General features: G+C 43.1%; 1 protein-coding gene across 1 annotated transcript in view; it reads right to left on the bottom strand.

Annotated features, from left to right (window-relative positions):
• Positions 1–19,339, bottom strand: part of PPTC7 (protein phosphatase targeting COQ7) — a 48,525-nt gene extending 29,186 nt beyond the window's left edge. The window contains exon 1 of the mRNA XM_012469067.2: positions 18,827–19,339. Within this exon, the coding sequence (XP_012324490.1) occupies positions 18,827–19,055 (229 nt within the window). The 5' untranslated portion in view covers positions 19,056–19,339. The remainder of the gene's footprint in view (positions 1–18,826) is intronic.
• Positions 19,340–20,042: the final 703 nt, after the last annotated feature.

The following is a 20,042-nucleotide window of genomic DNA, read 5'->3' as shown; positions in this document are numbered from 1 at the left end:
AGCAGAGGTTGGAGTGAGCCATGATGGTGCCATTGCACTCCAGCCTGGGCAACAGAGTGAGACTCTGTCTCAGGAAAAAAAAAAAAAAAAAGAAATAAATAAAAAAGAAAAAAAGAAGAAAGAAGTTTCTGGCTGGGCACAGTGGCTCAAACCTGTAATCCCAGCACTTTGGGAGGCCGAGGTGGGCAGATCACCTGAGGTCAGGAGTTCGAGACCAGCCTGGCCAACATGGTGAAACCCTGTCTCTACTAAACATACAAAAATTAGCTGTGTGTGATGTAGTAGTCCCAGCCACTCCGGAGGCTGAGACAGGAGAATTGCTTGAACCTGGGAGGCAGGGGTTGCAGTGAGCAGGGATCAGGCCATTGCACTCCAGCCTGGGCAAAAGGGCAAGACTCTATTAAAAAAAATAAAGAAGAAGAAAAAGAAGAAAGAAAAGAAAAAGAAAAAGAAAAAAAGAAGTTTCCATTCTGCATTAATCACAATGAAACCTGCATCTTTTGATTCTCCAGAGACCAAGACTATGTCAAGAACAAGATCTCTAAGATCTCTAAGCAGAACAGTTAATTCAAAAGTGAAGGTAACGAAGCTCAAAGGATGGAAAGGTTCAACCCTATCGTAAAATATGTGAAAATGCCTGGGTGCAGTGGCTTACTCCTGTAATCCCAGCACTTTGAGAGGCCAAGTCGGGCAGATCCCCTGAGGTTCAGTTCAATACCAGCCTGACCAACATGAAGAAATCCCATCTCTACTAAAAATACAAAATTAGCAGGGCATGGTGGCACATGCCTGTAATCCCAGCTACTCAGAAGGCTGAGGCAGGAGAATTGCTTGAACCTGGGAGGCAAAGGTTTCAGTGAGGCAAGATTGTGCCATTGCACTCCAGCCTGAGCAACAAGAGCAAAACTGTCTGAAAATGAAAATAAATAAAAAAAAATAAAAGCCAGGCACGGTGGCTCATGCCTGTAATCTCAGCACTTTCGGAGGCCAAGGTGGGTGAAACACAAGGTCAGGAGATCTAGACCATCCTGGACAACATGGAGAAACCCCGTCTCTACTAAAAGTACAAAAATTAGTTGGGTATGGTGGCGCACACCTGTAATCCTAGCTACTCGGAAAGCTGAGGCAGGAGAATTGCTAGAACACAGGAGGTAGAGATTGCAGTGAGTCAAGATTGTTTCACTGCACTCCAGCCTGGTGACAGAGTGAGACTCTGTCTCAAAAAAAAAAAAAAAGTGTAAAAATGGAACCTACAGGCAAAACACAAATAACAAATCAAAGCTGGAAGAAGTGGTTCATTTTGTGTTTAAGAATTCCAAACAAAATAGTTAGCTATCCCTTGCTTAGTAAATATGAGACTACTTAATAATTAATCAAATTAATGAGCCTCCACATACACTTACACCTATGTCTAGAATACTTCATTAACTAGAGAAGATAATTTCCAGACTATTAGGCAGTCGCCTTGTCTTAAAAAGCAGTGAAAAGCGCTGACATGAGGATTAGGAAACAATAGTGTGAAGGCAAGAAAACTTAAAGTCAACCTTTTAAAAATAAAAATGTTCTTCCTTTAATAATTCTGTTTAAATACCAAAGACTTAATGTGGAATTATCTATTCTGGCTCAACTGTGGCTTGAGGAACTTGTGCAACTTATAGGCTTGGTATGACTCACTGGCCTGCCTTCCACAAACTGCAAAGTTAAAAGTTAAGTCACTGAAAAGGTCACTTCACTCCTTTCTGGCCTGCAACAGTATCTTCCTCAAATGCCAAATGCTGTTAGCAATGCTTTCTGGACAGGAGGAAGCAACAAACAAATCATCTGGGAGGTCATACTTATTGTAAGTTATAAACAGTAGAGGCAGGGCACTAAGTATGTTACAGAATTAAGAGCCTCTATTAAAGCTGTGGCTTCAGTTTGTTTTCAGGTGTTAGAAAAGGTTACATAATACCAAATAATTCAAAGTTTAAGTATGGAAGTAATGAGCAATTAAAGGCCAGCTATCTGACATGTGCCTACTTGGATTGGCCCTTTAGGCTGAGGAAACGATTTTCCTTCTGTTTATAATTTACAAAATTAGATCTACAATTCTGGTCAACCTGATATTTATGACAATTAAGCCATATATCCTTGACATAACCCCAAAGAAAATACTACTTACCCACTGCTTTCTTCACCCGCTATAAAATTAAGGGCTGGCCTTGACTAAAATAGGAACCCTCTGGGAGAGGTCTACAGTCGCATGCAGTCTGGCACAAATGTACTTTTTTTTTCTTTAAATGAGAACATCATTCCTTTGAATAGCCTGCCAAGTGGAGAACTGTCTCTTAATTTCTGAACACTAACTATATATATATTTTTATATATATACACACACATATATAAATAAATATTTATTTATTTATTTATTTATTTTTGAGATGGAGTTTCGCTTTTGTTGCCCAGGATATAGTACAATGGTGTGATCTTGGCTCACTGCAACCTCCACCTCCCAGGTTCAAGCGATTCTCCTGCCTCAGCCTCCTGAGTAGCTGGGATTACAGGCACGCACCACCACACCTGGCTAATTTTTTTGTCTTTTTAGTAGAGACGGGGTTTCACCATCTTGGCCAGGCTGGTCTTGAACTCCTGACCTCAGGTGATCCACGCACCTCAGCCTCCCAAAGTGCTGGAATTACAGACACGAGGCACTGTGCCCAGCTTTTATTTTTACTCTATACGTTGTTCAATTAAGTAATGATCTTTGAGTATTAGGACAATGAGTAATTTTTTTGTTTTTCTTTTTCATACTTTTTTTTTTTTTTGAGATGGAGTCTTGCTTTGTCGCCCAGGTTGGAGTACAGTGGCACTAACTCAGCTCACTGCAACCTCCGCCTCCCGGGTTCAGGCAATTCTCTGCCTCGACCTCCCGAGTAACTGAGATTACAGGTAGCTGGGATGACAGGTACCTGCCACCATGCTCGGCTAATGTTTGCATTTTTAGTAGAGATGGTGTTTCACCATCTTGGTCAGGCTGGTCTTGAACTCCTGACCTCGTGGATCCACCCGCCTCAGCCTCCCAAAGTGCTGGGATTACAAGCGTGAGCCACTGCACCTGGCCCATACTTTCCCATTTTTTGGTAATGAATAATGAGTAATGCTACTTGTATGGGAAGGATGACAAGAACTATTTATCTAAATCAGGTTAAAACTACATTCCATACTTACATTTAATAATAAAACTATTCAACACATTTTAACAAACATTTACTGTATGCAAGACACTGTGGTGAAGGGAGCTAAAAGGACTTACGTGTAATAAAATATTTCCTGCACATGGGAACTTAAAATGAAGTGGTGATGATTTTGGTTAGGGAGGACAGTTTAAGGAGATTCAAGATATATGACTATAATAAAACAAAACATGCACCAATAAAAACAAAAGCAAAGGTGGTCACATTATGCATAGCTGAAGGAATCAAAAGGATTCATGAAGAAGTGTCTGAAATGAGCCTTGAAAGATAAAAGAAAACATGAGTTGTAGGAGAGGAGGTTGACGAGACAGGCATTTTGAGCAATTCTGTAGGATTCTGACTTACATGAATAAAGTACAAGTCATAGCAGGTGAGAGTTCTAATAGCAGAGAAACCTGACCTCCAGGTAAATGTGTTTTATACTTATGCCAGGAACCTCTCACCATTAATCAGCACAAACAATGCAGTGCAGAGCTTAAGGCATTTAGGAGGTCCCTGGAAGGAAAGGCTGGCCCGAGGCTACCAAACTCAACAAGGCTTGTGAAGCTTTTATTTAACTAATAGTTAATAGTTGAGCAAAACCCCTTAATTAAAACAAAGGTAATAACTAAGTAGAATTCAGAATCAGTCAAAATCACCTCCCTAAAAGAAAGTCTGAAAAGATCATTTCTAACTGGAAAGGCAGTATGGGATCCTGAGCAAGGACACAGGCTCTGGAGGCAGATCGGGGTTCAAAGTCCATCCAGAATACAATGTGCTAAGTGTGGCCTTGGGCAGCTTCAGCAGCTTCACCTGTGAACAGGAGTGATCTCCTCGATTTCACAGGGTTGGTGTGAGGAACAAGGATAACCTGTTCAGAGTTCACAGCAGACATGCAGTGAGAGTTATGCCTATCTTTAAGAAAAGCTAGGCACGGTGGCTCACGCCTGTAATCCCAGCACTTTGGGAGGCCCAGGTGGGTGTATCACCTGAGGTCAGGAGTTCAAGACCAGCCTGGCCAACATGGTGAAACCCCATTTCTACTAAAACTACAAAAAAAAAAAAAAAAAAAAAATTAGCTGGGCATGGTGGCTGGGGCCTGTAATCCCAGCTACTCAGGAGGCTGAGGCAGGAGAATCGCTTGAACCTGGGAGGTGGAGGTTGCAGTGAGCCAAGATCACACCGCTGCACTCCAGCCTGGGTAATAAGAGTAAAAGTCTGGGTCAAACAAACACAAACAAAAACCGCCAGCAAACAGACCAGCCTAGACTGTAGCAATCAGAAAAAAAAAGAGTCTTTGACCCATGTTTATAGGCTGCCTACTCTACAAACACTAATCCGTGGTCACAACCACAAGACAATGCCCACTCAGATAATGCATAAAAGATGAGTAGTCCATTCAGCTCTTCCAGTCACACATCCACCACTATTCAATATTCCATTAAACATTCAACAGTAACATTTTCAAGTACTAAGAAATAAACATATATTTGTCTCCAAAAATAACAAGGAAAAAAGGATTTACTTCCACTTTGAAAAGAATATTTTCCCCAGAAGGATTCTGAAATAACCTTATTTAACAAGTATCTCTTCAGTGCCTGCTGTCTCCTCTGCGTCAGGATTCCAACTCAGAGATTTCTCATTTTACATGGGAAATCCTAAAACTATGAGGAATACATACATGGGCCTAACCATTTTCTCCATTACTACACTAATACCAGTGCCTTTATAATGATCTTCCATTCTCTTTTCTTCCCCTGTATATTGTGAGCCCCTAGAGGGCTGAATCTCTCATACTGCATCTCTCATACTGCTAACCATTGTTTCATCCACACTGGCTGGCCTAGTACCTGGCACAAAGGTTCTCCACCCTTGCTGCACACTGAGATTACCTATGGAACCCCAGCCCCACTCCCTGAGTCGGTGTGGCCAGGGTGGGCCTGGGCCTCTCAGCACAGGTGATTCTAATGAGAATCACTGGTCCAGCTGGATGGAAGCATTCCACAAGCCTGATGGTTCTGCTTATAAAATGCCCCTTGTACCAAGCCACCCATTTTCTGTTCCCAAACTTGACCCTTCCTTTTGCATTTCCCAGCCTAATTAATGGCAGCCCAGCTACCCATACTTCCAGGCTTAGAAACCTTAGGCATCTTCCAAGTGCAAAATCTCTAAATCAATTTCCATTCCTCTTTCTCTTTCATCCCTCTGACCAATTATCACCAAGTCTACAATGAGTCTGAAGCTCAACTACTTCCCACTGCCCTAAGGTAAAGCCCTTTTTAGCTCAGACTATTTCAGTAGCTTCCTAACTGGTCTTTGGCCTCCTGTTCTCCCATTACACCCTCTGTATCAATTTGTTTTTTACAACACTGCAATGTCCATGTACCTCCCCCCAGCTTTTTTTTTTTTTTTTGAGACAGAGTTTCGCTCTTGTTGCCCAGGCTGGAGTGCAGTGATGCAATCTCGGCTCACTGCAGCCTCCGACTCCTGGGGTTAAGCAATTCTCCTACCTCAGCCTCCCGAGTAGCTGGGATTATAGGCATGTGCCACCATACCTGGCTAATTTTGTAATTTTAGTAGAGACAGTTTCTCCATGTTGGTCAGGCTGATCTCGAACTCCCGCCCACCTTGGCTTCCCAAAGTGCTGGGATTACAGGCATGAGCCACCGTGCCCGGCCTTGTCCATGTTACTCCTCTAGTCAAATGCCTTCCATGTATGTGTATGTGTGTGTGTGTGTGTGTGTGTGTGTGTGTGTATATATATATATTTGCTTGTATATGTGAAATATTCTTTAGAAGGATACACAGAAACTAATAACACTGGTTGTCTCTTGAGAGGACTTTGCAGCTTGGAAACAAGGGTAGAAAGACTTCACTGTGCACTCTTGAATTCTGAACACCTTTTAAATTCTGTATCATTTGAATGTGCTGTCTCTTCAAAAGCAAAGACTTCCTCTATAGCTTCCTCCCCGCCTTCCTGCCAAAAACCAAACCAAACCAAAGAAACAAACAAACAAAAACCCCACCCAATTCCTTAACCTGACAATTTGGTCTCACTCTATTTTCTAACATCAATTCTCACCAGTGCCCCCTCTATGCCAACCCTACTGGCCATGAAACAGCTGTAGTTTCAGAGACCTACTTTGCCTTTGCTGAGCCCTCAATCTGGAGTATTCCCATTCTTCTCATTTGCTTCTCATTTGCCTCAGCTTACTGAAAAAGCCATCTCTTAAGTTCTGACTCTGTGCTCCTACAACCTTATGTGTATTCTTTTACACTGGGCCTGTGCATATGTTTGCCTTCCCCACAGGACTATGAAACATTAGGGTTGAAGTCTGTTTCACTCATTGGTCTTCTTCAAAACACCTGTCAATGACTAACAGGAAGCAACCAATAAACAATGAATTCAGCTGACCACACTGAAAAGTTAAGACCACCAGTCATCTGGTATACAAACTTTCAGCCAAAAACTCTAAAAAGGGATTGAACCTACTAGCGGATCCTAGCATTGCACAAGGTATCATTCTGTGGGTCAGAATTCGCTATAAGATGTTCTTCTAACAGGCCATTCAAAGAGAAGGCTGCCAGGCAAGGTGGCTCAAGCTTGTAGTCTCAGCTACTTGGGAGGCTGGAGCAGAAGGATGGTGGCTTCGGTCCAGGAGGTTGAGGCTGCAGTGCACTACAACTGCACCTGTGTAGAGAATAGCCACTGCACTCCAGCCTGGACAACAAAGCAAGACCCTGTCATAAAAAAAAAAAAAAAAAAAAAGAGCTGGGTGCAGTGGCTGACGCCTGTAATCCCAGCACTTTGGGTGGCTGAGGTGGGCAGATCACCTGAGGTCAGGAGTTCAAGACCAGCCTGGCCAACATGGTGAAACCCTGTTTCTACTAAAAATACAAAAATTAGCCAGGCGTGGTGGCAGGCACCTGTAATCCCCACTACTCCAGAGGCTGCGGCAGGAGAATCGCTTGAACCTGGGAGGCGGAGGTTGCAGTGAGTGGAGATGCCACTGCACTCCAGCCTGGGCAACAGAGTGAGATTCCATGTCAAAAAATAAAAAGTAAAATAAAAATTAAAAAAAGAGAGTAAGAAGGCTGAGCTGATGGAAAGAGAATTTTAAAAAAAGTCTGGAGATAACAATGCTCCCAGCTTTCTTTGCCACTAACTGGACCTAAGACACTAGTCAAATTGTTTCTCTAAGCTTTAGTTTCTTTATCATGAAATGAGGGGCAGGAGGACATAGTCTCTCTAGAGTTCCTTTTTCGGGTCCAAGACTAGGACTTTTAAGTCACACTGCAAGAAAAAAGAGCCAGTTTAAGAAACTCTTTATAAAATAAAGACTAACAAATAGGGTTATCTTGTCTTCATTCACTTAGGAAAGAAAACAGAACAAATAGGGCTATACTTTGCATTTCACATAAAGTATTACATTTACTGCATGAACTAGTTTTGAAGCAAAGGCGCCATTTCAGGCTTCCCAATTTATCTCGTCTTTATTGCACTGCCACATGGATATTTCCATTAAAATTTCAATAATAATTTAGAGAGTGGAAACACTGCCCCTTGTCCTTTTACTTTAAACATCTAACAAAAATGTTGGTAAAGGTTTTCTTTTTTAAGCCACTAACAGCTCAACCACTTTTCAATTTGAAATCCTAACAAATGAATAAAAGATGATGGCGAAGCACAAGATCCTGGAACAACAACAAAAAAGATGGTTATAAATTAGTATTAATTGATTTCACTAAAGTCAAATGATCTATAAATATGCATGTATAGAACTGTACAGTAATTACTGCTGCTCACCTCTGTACCTAATTTATAAACTTTATCACAGGTATGTATGTGCAGGAAAAAACATGGCGTATATAGGGTTTGATACTGAATGCAGTTTCAGGCATCCACAAAACATACAAATCTTGCTATTCAAAGACCATTGATTATTCAGTGAATTGTGTATATTAATAAGAAAAACAATGACAGGATCAAAATGGTCTCTCAAAACCAAGAGAAATTTCTAAAAACAATGCATACAGTAGACATACTTATTTAGACTTTCTCATTTCATAGAAACACTGATTCCATCACCAATTAGTGGTCAACCTAGATGACATAAAGTTTTCTAGCTCTTATGGAAATAGCTTAAATCTTATTTTTTTTGCCCTAAACTGCTATTCAAATATAGCAGATGTGAAAATAGAAGCACTTTTTGTTTGCTTCATTCAGCACAGCTAAACTTTTCCATTTACCTCAAATAATAGCATAGACTAATTCTGGTAAGTCAAAAAACTTGCTAGATAACAGCATCCTTGAAAATAACAATGTGGTATGGTGGCTCAAACCTGTAATCCCAGCACTTTGGGAGGCCTAGGCGGGCGGATCACGAGGTCAGGAGTTCAAGACCAGCTTGGCCAACATACTGAAACCCCATCTCTACTAAAAATACAAAAATTAGCCGGGTGCGGTTGCACGCGCCTGTAGTCCCAGCTACTTGGGAGGCTGAGGCAGGAGAATCACTCGAATCCTGGAGGCAGAGGTTGCAGTGAGCTGAGACCATGCCACTGCATTTCAACCTGGGTGACAGAGTGAGACTCCGTCTCAAAACAAAACAAAACAAAAACGAGAAAAAAAAAAAGATAACAATATACAGAGTAGTCCAAAAAGAAAGAAATTCCCTTTCTTTTCAAAATAGTCTGTTAATGAGTAAGAGAAAAATGAGTGCAAAAATGTGTTGGAATTTGCCAAGTAAAAACAGTACTGGGCCTTTCAACAGAAAGCACTCTTTGTAGGAAGTCACTTTTGTAATCTCTGGCAAAGTTTTTGCAGTCATTTGGTAGTCCTTAAAATTCATACCAACAATTCAATCCATTCTAGAACAGTTCATCACCTATAAACTTATTCACCTCAAAAACAGCTATTTAGGAACCTAGTAAATTTATAAATTCTTAAGTGAGACAGACTCAGGATCAACAATAACCTTGCTGATGAGAGCAATTTCACAGCACTTGGGAAAGTATAAAGTAATATATGACCTTTCTGGAGGAACTATGGTAATCTTTTTTTTTTTTTAATTTTAATTTTTTTTTTCCACTGCAACCTCTACCTCCCAGGTTCAAGTGATTCTCCTGCCTCAACCTCCTGAGTAGCGATGATTACAGGTGCCCACCACTACATCCAGCTAATTTTTGTATTTTTAGTAGAGACGAGGTTTCACCATGTTGGCCAGGCTGCTCTCAAAGTCCTGACCTCAAGTGATCCACCTGCTTTGGCCTCCCAGAGTGCTGGGATTACAGGCATGAGCCACCATGCCCAGGCCTATGGTAATCTTTATATCAAAGGCCTTGCAAATGTTCATAGGCTTTAACCCAGGAACTTCTCTTCAAGAAATTTACCCTGAGGAAATTTTAGATGTAAAGATACTCATTCAAGTGTTATTTATAACAGAAAATTGGGCCAGGCAGGGTGGCTCACACCTGTAATCCCAGTACTTTGGGAGGCAGAGGCGGGTAGGTCATGAGGTCAAGAGTTCAAGACCAGCCTGGACAAGATGTTGAAACCCCATCTCTACTAAAAGTACAAAAATTAGCCGGGCACAGTGGCAGGTGCCTGTAATCCCAGCTACACAGAAGGCTAAGGCAGGAGAATCGCTTGAACCCTGGAGCAGGGGAGGTTGCAGTGAGCCAAGATCGCGCCACTGCACTCCAGCCTGGGTGACAGACTGAGACTCTGTCTCAAAAAAAAAAAAAAAAAATTGGAAACAACCTAAATAACTACAAATAGAGGGCTGGTTTAGCAAATGATGGGGGCTATCCATGCAGGAGAATATGATGCAGTTACACCTACTAGTATGAAAACATGCACTCACACATGCTTCTGGGGTCCCACACTATTACAAACTTCATTTGCATATTGTTGCAACTTTCTAAAAGCTTTACAGAGTAGAATGCATATTAATCCAATGTGTATACTATGTTATTTAATAATGTATATACAATTATATACACCAAGACTGGAGGGAACCACGCTGACTATAGCTGAGTTATGAGTTACAGGTGTTTTATATGGTGCTTTTTTGAAGACGTGTTACTTTTATAAGCACTAAACAGCCATTAACTTAAAAGCACTACACAGACTGGGCGCGGTGCCTCACGCCTGTAATCCCAACACTTTGGGAGGTTGAGGTGCCTGGATCACCTGAGGTCAGGAGTTTGAGACCAGGCTGACCAACATGGAGAAACCCTGTCTATACTAAAAATACAAAATTAGCTGGGTGTGGTGGCACATGCCTGTAATCCCAGCTACTTGAGAGGCTGAGGCAGAAGAATTGCTTGAACCTGGAAGGTGGAGGTTGTGGTGAGCTCAGATGGTGCCACTGCACTCCAGCCTGGACAAGAGCGAAACTCCATCTCAAAAATAAATAAATAAAAGCACTACACAAATGGGGCACATGGTTCATGCCTTAAATCCCAGCACTCAGGCGGGTGCGGTGGCTCACACCTGTAATTCCAGAACTTTGGGAGGCCCAGGTGGGTGAATCACAAGGTCAGGACCTCCAGACCATCCTGGCCAACGTGGTGAAACCCCGTCTCTACTCAAAATACAAAAAATTAGCCAGGTGTGGTGGCACGCACCTGTAGTCCCAGCTACTTGGGAGGCTGAGGCAGGGGAATGGCTTGAACCAGGAGGCGGAGGTTGCAGTGAGAAGAGATAGCACCATTCACTCCAGCCTGGTGACAGAGCAAGACTCTGTGTCAAAAAAACAAACAAAAAAATCCCAGCACTCTGGGAGGCTGAGGTGGGAGGATCTTTGGAGCCCAGGAATTTGAGACCAGCTTGGGCAATACAGAGAGACCCTGTCTCTACAATAATTAAAATAAATAAATAAAAGCATCAGACATGCAAGCAAGAGACCTAGGTTCAAGTCCCAATATAATACTAACTATACCACCGTTATTTGATGAGTCAACTTTATAGATGAGGAAACAGATTCGGATTAAGTGGTGATAAGAGCAGCAGCTTCCTCATTACAAAGATTAAATAAGGTAAAACATAACAATGCTTTGCAACTTCTAAGGCACTATATAAACCACCAGAAGTATGAGAGAATCATATTTTGTGTTGGATATCAAACAACTGGCTTAGAAAGAAAAAAGAATGAATCATTTTTATTCCTTAAAGAAAAACTTCTGTCCCTCCCCACTCCCCACTCCCCACTCCCCAATCCTGCTGTGGACTTTTCCTGTTGGGGATTTTATTCAAAAACATTTAGCATTTCTTTTCTTCTTTAAAAACTTTAAACTAAATTGAAAGGGCTGTGCCAGTTGTCAACTCAAGTTGAATAGTAAGTTGTGTGTTAGCCTAACGCCCTCTGCAATTAAGTCAGGTTTTACAAAAAGTCTTGATTTATGACACGCAATTTTGTGAACTGTTGGAAACAAATGATTTTAGTTCTCAGGGAGACAGAAAACTCCCTATCGGATTATTATTATTATTGAGACAGAGACTCATTCTGTTGTCCAGAATGGAGTGCAGTGTTGCCATCTGGGTTTACTGCAACCTCTGCTTCTGGGTTCTTGTGTCTCAGCCTGCCTAGTAGCTGGGATTATAGGCACCCACTACCATACCAGGCTAATTTTTTTTTTTTTAATGTTTAGTGGAGACCAGGTTTCACCATGTTGGCCAGGCTGGTCTTGAACTCCTGACCTCAAGTGATCCACCTGCCTCGGCCTCCCAAAGTGCTAGGAGTATAGGTTGTGAGCCACTGTGCCCAGCCCCTGTCAGATTTTTAAAATATATGGCAACTCCCAAACAAGATAAATTCATAAATTTTATTACTAACAACAAAAATTAGGATCCAGGACACCATTTCTTAAAGAGACCAAAAGTTAACAACTAATTTTGAAAGGCAAACTCAGGCTATTTTTAATGAACCAGAACTTGCTGTTTGAAAAGTCAAATTTCTTTAGAAACAAAATACTGCTAACTTATTTTTGCAAAGCATTTTCCTGAAACTTCTAAACCTAAAGCCCCAGGCAAGGCCTCTCTCTAAAAGGCATGGGAACCTACATAAAATGAATTTGACATCTAGCTTGAACTTAAGCATTTGGGCTACTCAAAGGACATGATTGTAGGTCACATTCTAACCTGGTGTAGTGCTTCTGGTGTCACACACTAGTACAAACTCCATTTGGATACTGTTGCAACCGTTGAGGTTATGTATTGCCCAGTTTCACAAAGCAACAAAGCAGTGCTAAAGTTCAGGGTACAGCCTCCTCCCACCCAGCAACCACCCCTCAAAAAAAAAAAAAACCTCCACAACAGCTTCCATCTATAATCTACCTTCTGCTACAATTTAAAACCTCCTTAAAAAATGCACTTAAAAAAAGTAAACAGTTATGCTTCTAAAATTCAATTTCCTGCACTACAAAAGGATTCATCCAGAATCCTTTAAAGAGATTATTAACAAATTGAGAGAGAAGCTGCAAGTTAGAAAATTTTAAACTAAGCTAGAAAATCTCAAAAGATCTGGAAACAAAGGAAAAGTAGCTCTGAAACTATACCAAATGAGGAAATGACTTCAAAAATAAAGGTACCTTATCAGTACCTCATAAACCTGCAATATACCTATATAGCAAAATGAAAAAAATATCAAGGAACAGAAGTTTAAAAAGCAAATAGCAAACCTCCTCTATCCAACAACCCTGTAATCTTATTTATTACAGAATGAAAGAACACTCAGAATAGTCAGAAAGCCACTAGTCAGTGGCTCAATTTTAAAATATCTTCCCTTATGTAAAATAATTATATGTCTATTAAAACTATACAGATACATAAAAAACAGCTAAAACAGGGTTACAATATGATCCAGCAATGCCACTCCTAGGTATATATTAAAAACGTATGTCCATACAAAAGCTTGTACACAAATGTGCATAGCACTATTCACAATAGCCAAAAGTGGAAACGACCCAATGGCTATCAACAGATGAATGGATCAACAAAGTGTTGTATATTCATACAATGGAACATTATTCAGTCATAAAAAGGGAGGAAGTACTGACACATGCTCCAACATGAAGAACTCTGAAAACATGCTAAGGGACAACATGAAAACATGCTAAGGGAAAGTCCACATATTACATAATCCATTTATATGTAATGTCTCAAACACAAATCCACAGACAGAATCTGCTTTCTGTTGCCAGGGATTGGGGATGGGGAATGGGAATGACTGCTAATGGGTAGGGGGTTTCTTGTGGAGTGATGAAAAACATTATGCAAATGATAGTGGCAGTGGCTGAACAATTCTGTGAATGTAAAAACTACTTAACTGTACACTTTAAAGAATAAATGCTATGAAATGTGAATTATACATCTCAATTTTTAAAAAATTCACTCAAGGGGCTGGGTAAGGTGGCTCATGCCTGTAATCCCAACACTTTGGGAGTCTGAGGCAGGTGGTTCACCTGAGGTCAGGAGTTCAAGACTAGCCTGGCCAACATGGTGAAACCTCGTCTCTACAAAAAATATAAAAATTAGCCGGGAGTAATGGTAAGTGCCTATACTCCCAGCTACTTGGGAGGCTGAGGCTAGAGAATTGCTTGAACCGGGAGAAGGTTGCAATGAGCCAAGATTGTGCCACTGCACTCCAACCTGGGCACAAGGGTGAGACTCTGACTCAAAAAAAAAAAACCCAAAAAACTCACAAGGTCTTATTTGCTATCAACAGGTAGATGAAGCTGGAACCTGAGTTTAAGAAAATTATGGCAAGTCCTGCACATGTACCCTGGAACTTGAAATTTAGAAAAGAAAGAAAATTATGTAATATAATAATGAGACTGGTGTCCTGACATGGTTTGAAATCTAGCTGAGAAAAATTCCAACGAGGACTTGAAAGATTTGAAGTTAGCAGGCACACACACTCTCAAGGTGACTACTATTTCAAATAGACAATTCACTTTCAGAATAGAGGTTCTGTAAGTATATTAAAATTATCATGACTGTCTGAGAACATCAAATTCTACCTCATTCATTCACTTCCTAAATATAATTTAGATCTTAATTTTGTTCACATGATCTTCCTACCTTAAGACACCTACTTTTAAGAAAAATAAAAGAAAACAAAAAAAAGAAAAGAAAAAAAAAAAAGACACCTACTTTTAAGACTGACATTGCTCACAAAAACACTTCAAAATCCTGACCACAATCAAAATCAGATCCAAAAGTTGGGATATGAAATTATTTTAATTTCATTTTTAGGTTTCAAGTTTAAACAAGCTTAAATAAACATCCCACAGTTTTATAAGAAATACTTTACAACTCAATATTCAGAGGTCAGCATTTACATGGTACAGACCAGGCTGCCATTTTTTAAATAAGTGGTTTCTGTAAACTGTGGTTTAGTATGCAGAGGAGTTTTTTGTTGCACTTCAGTTATGAGTCAGAGCAAATAAAGAAGTTATAAACACACACACACACATACACACACCCAGGAAAAGCATTCAAAGGACAAAAGCACCAGGAGACTGACTGGTTCTTTATTCACATAAATCATCAAGAAAACCTGACCAGTAGTCTAACGGGGAGAGGGCTGGGAAGTGGAGTCTCAGTTGGGAGACTGACATAGGTGTCAGCCTCAGTTCCACCAATAACTAGTAGAGTAACCTTGGGGAAGTCATCTGACTCTGTAGGCCTGTTTTCTCATCAGTGAGGTGAAAAAAACCAGACTACAAAGTTTTTAAGTCTTACAATTTTGATTCTATTGTTAAGTAGCTTAAGGCTGTGGGAAGTCCCACTGATTACACCATGCAGCTCTCATATTTTTGTGCACCTAGGAAGCCATGCCATATAGAATAATAAGAGAACTCCAAATTAGCCACAGGGAAGAAGGAACAAGAAAAGTGTACATAGCTCCCGCTAGTACTGGTTTACTCCTGTTGGACCTAGTAGAGAGAAAGCACCTTTGACAATTTTCCAGAGAATGATAGGAGTGGTTCCTATGTCTCACCACACCCATCATACTTAGTTTTTCCGAAAAGAAATCCAGCAGGGACTATACAAAATGTTGTGAAGCACCAAGTACTATTAGTCATTGCATGACTAACAGGACAGATCAATTTTAAATTAAAGAAACAAAAGGGCTTTCTCTTTCTTGTATAAAAAGAAACAACTTTCATTCCAGTCAAGGAGTCCTAGATGACCACAGTGAATAATCTGTTACATGGATACTGAGTAATAAATATGGTGTCAATTCAAAGAAAATGAACTATCTACAGAACTAAAAGGTTCAAAAGCACTTAAGTTCAACATACCATTATTACTCAACATAGCCTTTTAATGTAATTCAGTTTGAAACTCTGACCTCTAGAGTAGACAGCAGTATTAAACTCACTGAAAGTCATCACCTTAGCCAGACACCGTGGCTCACGCCTGTAATCCTAGTACTTTGAGAGGCCAAGACGGGTGGATCACATGAGGTCAGGAGTTCGACACCAGCCTGGGCAATACGGCAAAAGCTTGTCTCTACTAAAAAAATTACAATCATGCCTGTAATACCAGCACGTTGGGGGGCTGAGGAGGGTAGATCATGAGGTCAAGAGATCAAGACCATCCTGGCCAACATGGTGAAACTCCATTTTTACTAAAAATACAAAAACTACCTGGGCATGGTGGCACACACCTGTAGTCCCAGCTACCGGGGAGGCGATGGTTGCAGTAAGCCGAGATTGCGCCACTGCACTCCAGCCTGGTGATAGAGTGAGACTCTCTCTCAAAAACAAACATCTAGCTGGGAGTGGTGGGACATGCCTGTAGTCCCAGCTACTCAGGAGGCTAAAGCACAAGAATCACCTGAACCCAGGAGGCGGAGGTTGTAGTGAACCGAAATTGCGCCACTGCACTGCAGCCTGGGTGACAGAGCAAGACTCTGTCTCAAAAAATAAAAGTCATCACCCTTTTCTAGACACAGGTCCACAAGAAAGAAAAAAAAAAGTTATTACCTTTTACGCTATCACCATCAGATGAACTGGTTCAGGACAGCCAAGGATCAAATGAGGCCAACTCATGGAGTTATTTCAGGTGGCTCGAAAGACTGCTATCCTGAAGAGCTCCTCCACAACAGGACAGTCCTGGTGAACCTGTCCTTCACTGCCCCCATCCCCCACCACCTGCACATGTGCATGCTTGATCTCTGTCAAATATGGCTAACAACCACCCTTTGGTCACATCAGCAACTGCTATCTGTCTGTGCCTCCTGGCATTCCCTTCAACAAGGGTACAGAGCTGGGGTTCTTGATGTGATTCCTATGCATGGACTTCTAGGTGGTATCAGGAGTCATGGAGTCAACCAAGTTCCTAAGAGCCTATGTAAAATTTTGTCTCTGTGCACAGTCTCCAGAGGAGTGAGCTCTTGGACAGTCAAAGATCCTCAGGGGTTGTGAACCAAGGAAAGCTAAGAACCACTTCTGCTTGGGCAACAAGAGCGAAATTCCATTCCCCTCAGCACCCCCAAAAAAAGAAAAGAAGAAAATACGATCTGATGGTCAGAAGCTATAGTCACTAAGGGTCAGGTTGTCCATTCCCTTCATCCCCTAGTCCAGATAAAGAAAAGGAGACTCCTTTGGGAGGCCGAGGCGGGTGGATCACGAGGTCAAGAGATCGAGACCATCCTGGTCAACATGGTGAAACCCCGTCTCTACTAAAAAAATACAAAAAATTAGCTGGGCATGGTGGCGCGTGCCTGTAATCTCAGCTACTCAGGAGGCTGAGGCAGGAGAATTGCCTGAACACAGAAGGCGGAGGTTGCGGTGAGCAGAGATCGCGTCTTTGCACTCCAGCCTGGGTAACAAGAGCGAAACTCCGTCTCAAAAAAAAAAAAAAAAATAGACTCAAGAGAGGCTCTGTCGAAGACCACAAATCACAGAGCTACTAAGTGGCAAAGCTGAGCATCAGTTTGCTGGTTTCCACCAGATGTCAGGACATGAAATTATATTTACAGTTTTTTTAGAATGGGTTTGACCAAAATCCCCTCAATTCTTGTAAATATCCCACTCCATTAAGAAGGTAGCTTTCCAAAATTTTAAAATCAATCTTCAATATAGGACTTGATATATTTAAATACTCCCCATATCATCAATCAAGTCACGGATCTTTCATAAAAGCCAGCATAGAGATTTATAAGGTGAACCTTAGAGGCTCATTATCCCCTATCCTATGTCACTAACACAACTTTAAAAAGCAGCACAGGTCCAAGCTCATTGAGTGCACTTCTAAATGTATCAGGGAAAAAGATAGCTACTGACAGCTGACTTCTGAGTGGATTTGTACAATTTCAACTGCAAGCTGCAAGACCTTTCTAAGTCTCCCTCTTAGGTTAATATCAATAGCATTGCCTAAACATTAAATGCTTTTTTTTTCCCAACCCAAGTAATGGGGTCATTCCTAAATTAAAATGAGAACAGCCTTTCCAGTCCCATGTTCACAAACACTACATGTGGTAGAACCAAAGATACCAGGCAATTATTCTGAGATCAGATTAAAAAATAATTACTGTCATAAAAAAGTTACAGAATCATTTGTTTCCAATGCCAAACTCTGCCTCAGCCTATGAAATTTCAAGTAACCAAAAACTCAGTCTCACCTAGGAAGGGAAATCAAAGTGACATTTGAACCCAAGTTCAATGACAACTCGTCCTTCAATTTCCAAGTGAGTGCTTTATTCATTGAGTTTTAACAGCACCTTATCCCATGCCATACACAAAATCTCCAAAGGCGTACATTATGTTAAAGTTTCTGATTGCTCGTGAATTATATTTAGCCCTTTCTGCAAGCTCTCTCCCCAGACTCCCACCCTCCAAACGTGTAACTGGAATAGGCCTCAGGAAGCACCTGTGGCCTGAAAAGGCTATGACCAATTCTCAAAGCTTTCCCGACTACAGTCTACAAGTAGGCTCGACCATTCTATTTTGGATCAAGGAGACTCCGCCAACCCCCAAGTGACCGCAAGGGAACAAGATCAATTTGGGAGAACATGCTGTGAGGGTTTCTTCGCCAAGCCAGCAGCCCCCACCGCCAGACTCCGAAAAGGATGAAGATCTGGTCACGATCCAGGCGGCGAAAGAATACAGCCAGGTTGTCTAGGGACTTAGGACTGCCCGTCTGCCGGCGATCCCGCAGCCTGGGCCAGGCTGTGGTGTCGAGAGCCCGCGAAGAGGCAGGGATCCCCGGGGCACGCGGAGGAACGGAACCAGAGAGAGGTTAGGTGCCTGCAGGTGTCGCCCAGGGAGAGGACGAGGTCGCCTGGGGCTGGCACAGCCGAGTGAGACAGAGAGGGTGGCTCTGGACTCGGACAGACCGGTCATACTCTCGGGTTGTGACCTTGAACACACGGCTTGACCGCTCTGCGCCTCAGTTTCCTCCTCTCGAAAACGGGGGTCGTTCAAGCGGAAAACGCGCCTCGGAGCGCTTGGCACGGCGCCTGGCGCATAGTAAGCGCTCCCTCCATGTGAGTGCTCTGGCTCCTCTCGCCGCCGGGAGGAACTAGGGAAGCCCCGCGCAGGGGAGTCCCCGGGAGGCGGATCCGAGGCTGGGGTGGGGGACCGGGCCGGGGACTCACCGAGCACGTCCGCGGAGCGGTGTCGGGCCACGAAGCACGCATCGTCCCCGTAGCACGCGCCCTTCTTCAGGAGGCCCTTACGGAAGTCCTTGCCGAAGCCGCAGCCGGCCGTCACTAGCCCGTAGTCGCCGCCGCCGCCGCCGCCGCCGCCGGCCCTGGGGTCGGTCTGCGAGAGGCCGCCGAGCACGGCGCGGGCCACCAGCCGCCCGTACGAGAGGACCGAGAACATCGCCGCCGCCGCCCCCCCGAGGAGGCGGGGGGCCGGGGGAGCAGGAGGACGCGGAGGCCCGGAGCCGGCTCTCTCCTCAGCCGCAGTCGCGCCGCCGCCGGGGCGCTCCTCAGGGCGGCGCGCAGTGGCCGCCGCCGCCCCTGCCCGACGCGCGGGGCCTCGCACACGCTCCGCCGCGTGAACCGGAGCCAGAGCGAGGTCAAAGCCGGCGGCTCCTCCGCCTCAGCCCAACTGAGGTCCCGGCTGCAGACGCCGCTGCCGCCGCCATCTTCCGCTCCACTAGCGTGTTCCGGGCGCCGCCGGCAGCACCGCCCCCTCCCTGGCCCTGCCCCTAGCCCCGCCCCGATTCGCGGCTCCGGCCCAAGGCCCGCCCCTCGGGCTCGCTGCCCTATGCAGTCACCAAGGTTGAGCGTGCGCAGAGGATGCGAACGCAGTGTCTCCTGGGAATTGTAGTCCTATAGTTGTAGTCACTTTTGACTTGACTGCCAAAGATTTAGGACCTTGAAGGATTTCCCCAGACGCGGGACCTAGATTAAGTTAATAGAAATTGCAGGTGGGCTACGTGAGGGTTTTCTCCCCTATTTTAACCGTATCTTTTAAAGTCTATTTTAAATAAATAACGCCACCATTCCTTTAAACCAAAACCTGCAAGAAACCAGAATGGAGGCACATATTGAGAAACAGAGGTACACAGATCTAGTGACAGCTTCCCAAGAAATATACTGGAAGGATTTAGGGAGGCAAACTGTTTGGAAAGAAGAGACTTTTTGTACAGTCTTTTAGGTAGAATTAAGAAAATGTTATGTGTCTCTATCAGAGTGGGAGGGGACACAGGTGGTGTCATGTCCCTTTTGCTAACTGGCCTCTAGCCATGCTCACAGCTGCCTCAAGACCTTTGCCCTTGCTTTCCCGTCTACCCTCTAGAATGTAATTCGTTTATCTGAGGGTCCTGTGTTTTCTGTTTCTGTATCCCCAGAACATGTGAGC

This window comes from Aotus nancymaae, unplaced genomic scaffold (genome assembly GCF_030222135.1).
Source record: "Aotus nancymaae isolate 86718 unplaced genomic scaffold, 86718_ANA_hifiasm-v0.15.2.pri h1tg000021l, whole genome shotgun sequence".
Classification (NCBI taxonomy): Eukaryota; Metazoa; Chordata; class Mammalia; order Primates; family Aotidae; genus Aotus; species Aotus nancymaae.
The sequence above is the reverse complement of the archived record's forward strand: the minus strand, read 5'-3'. Positions and strand labels throughout refer to the sequence as shown.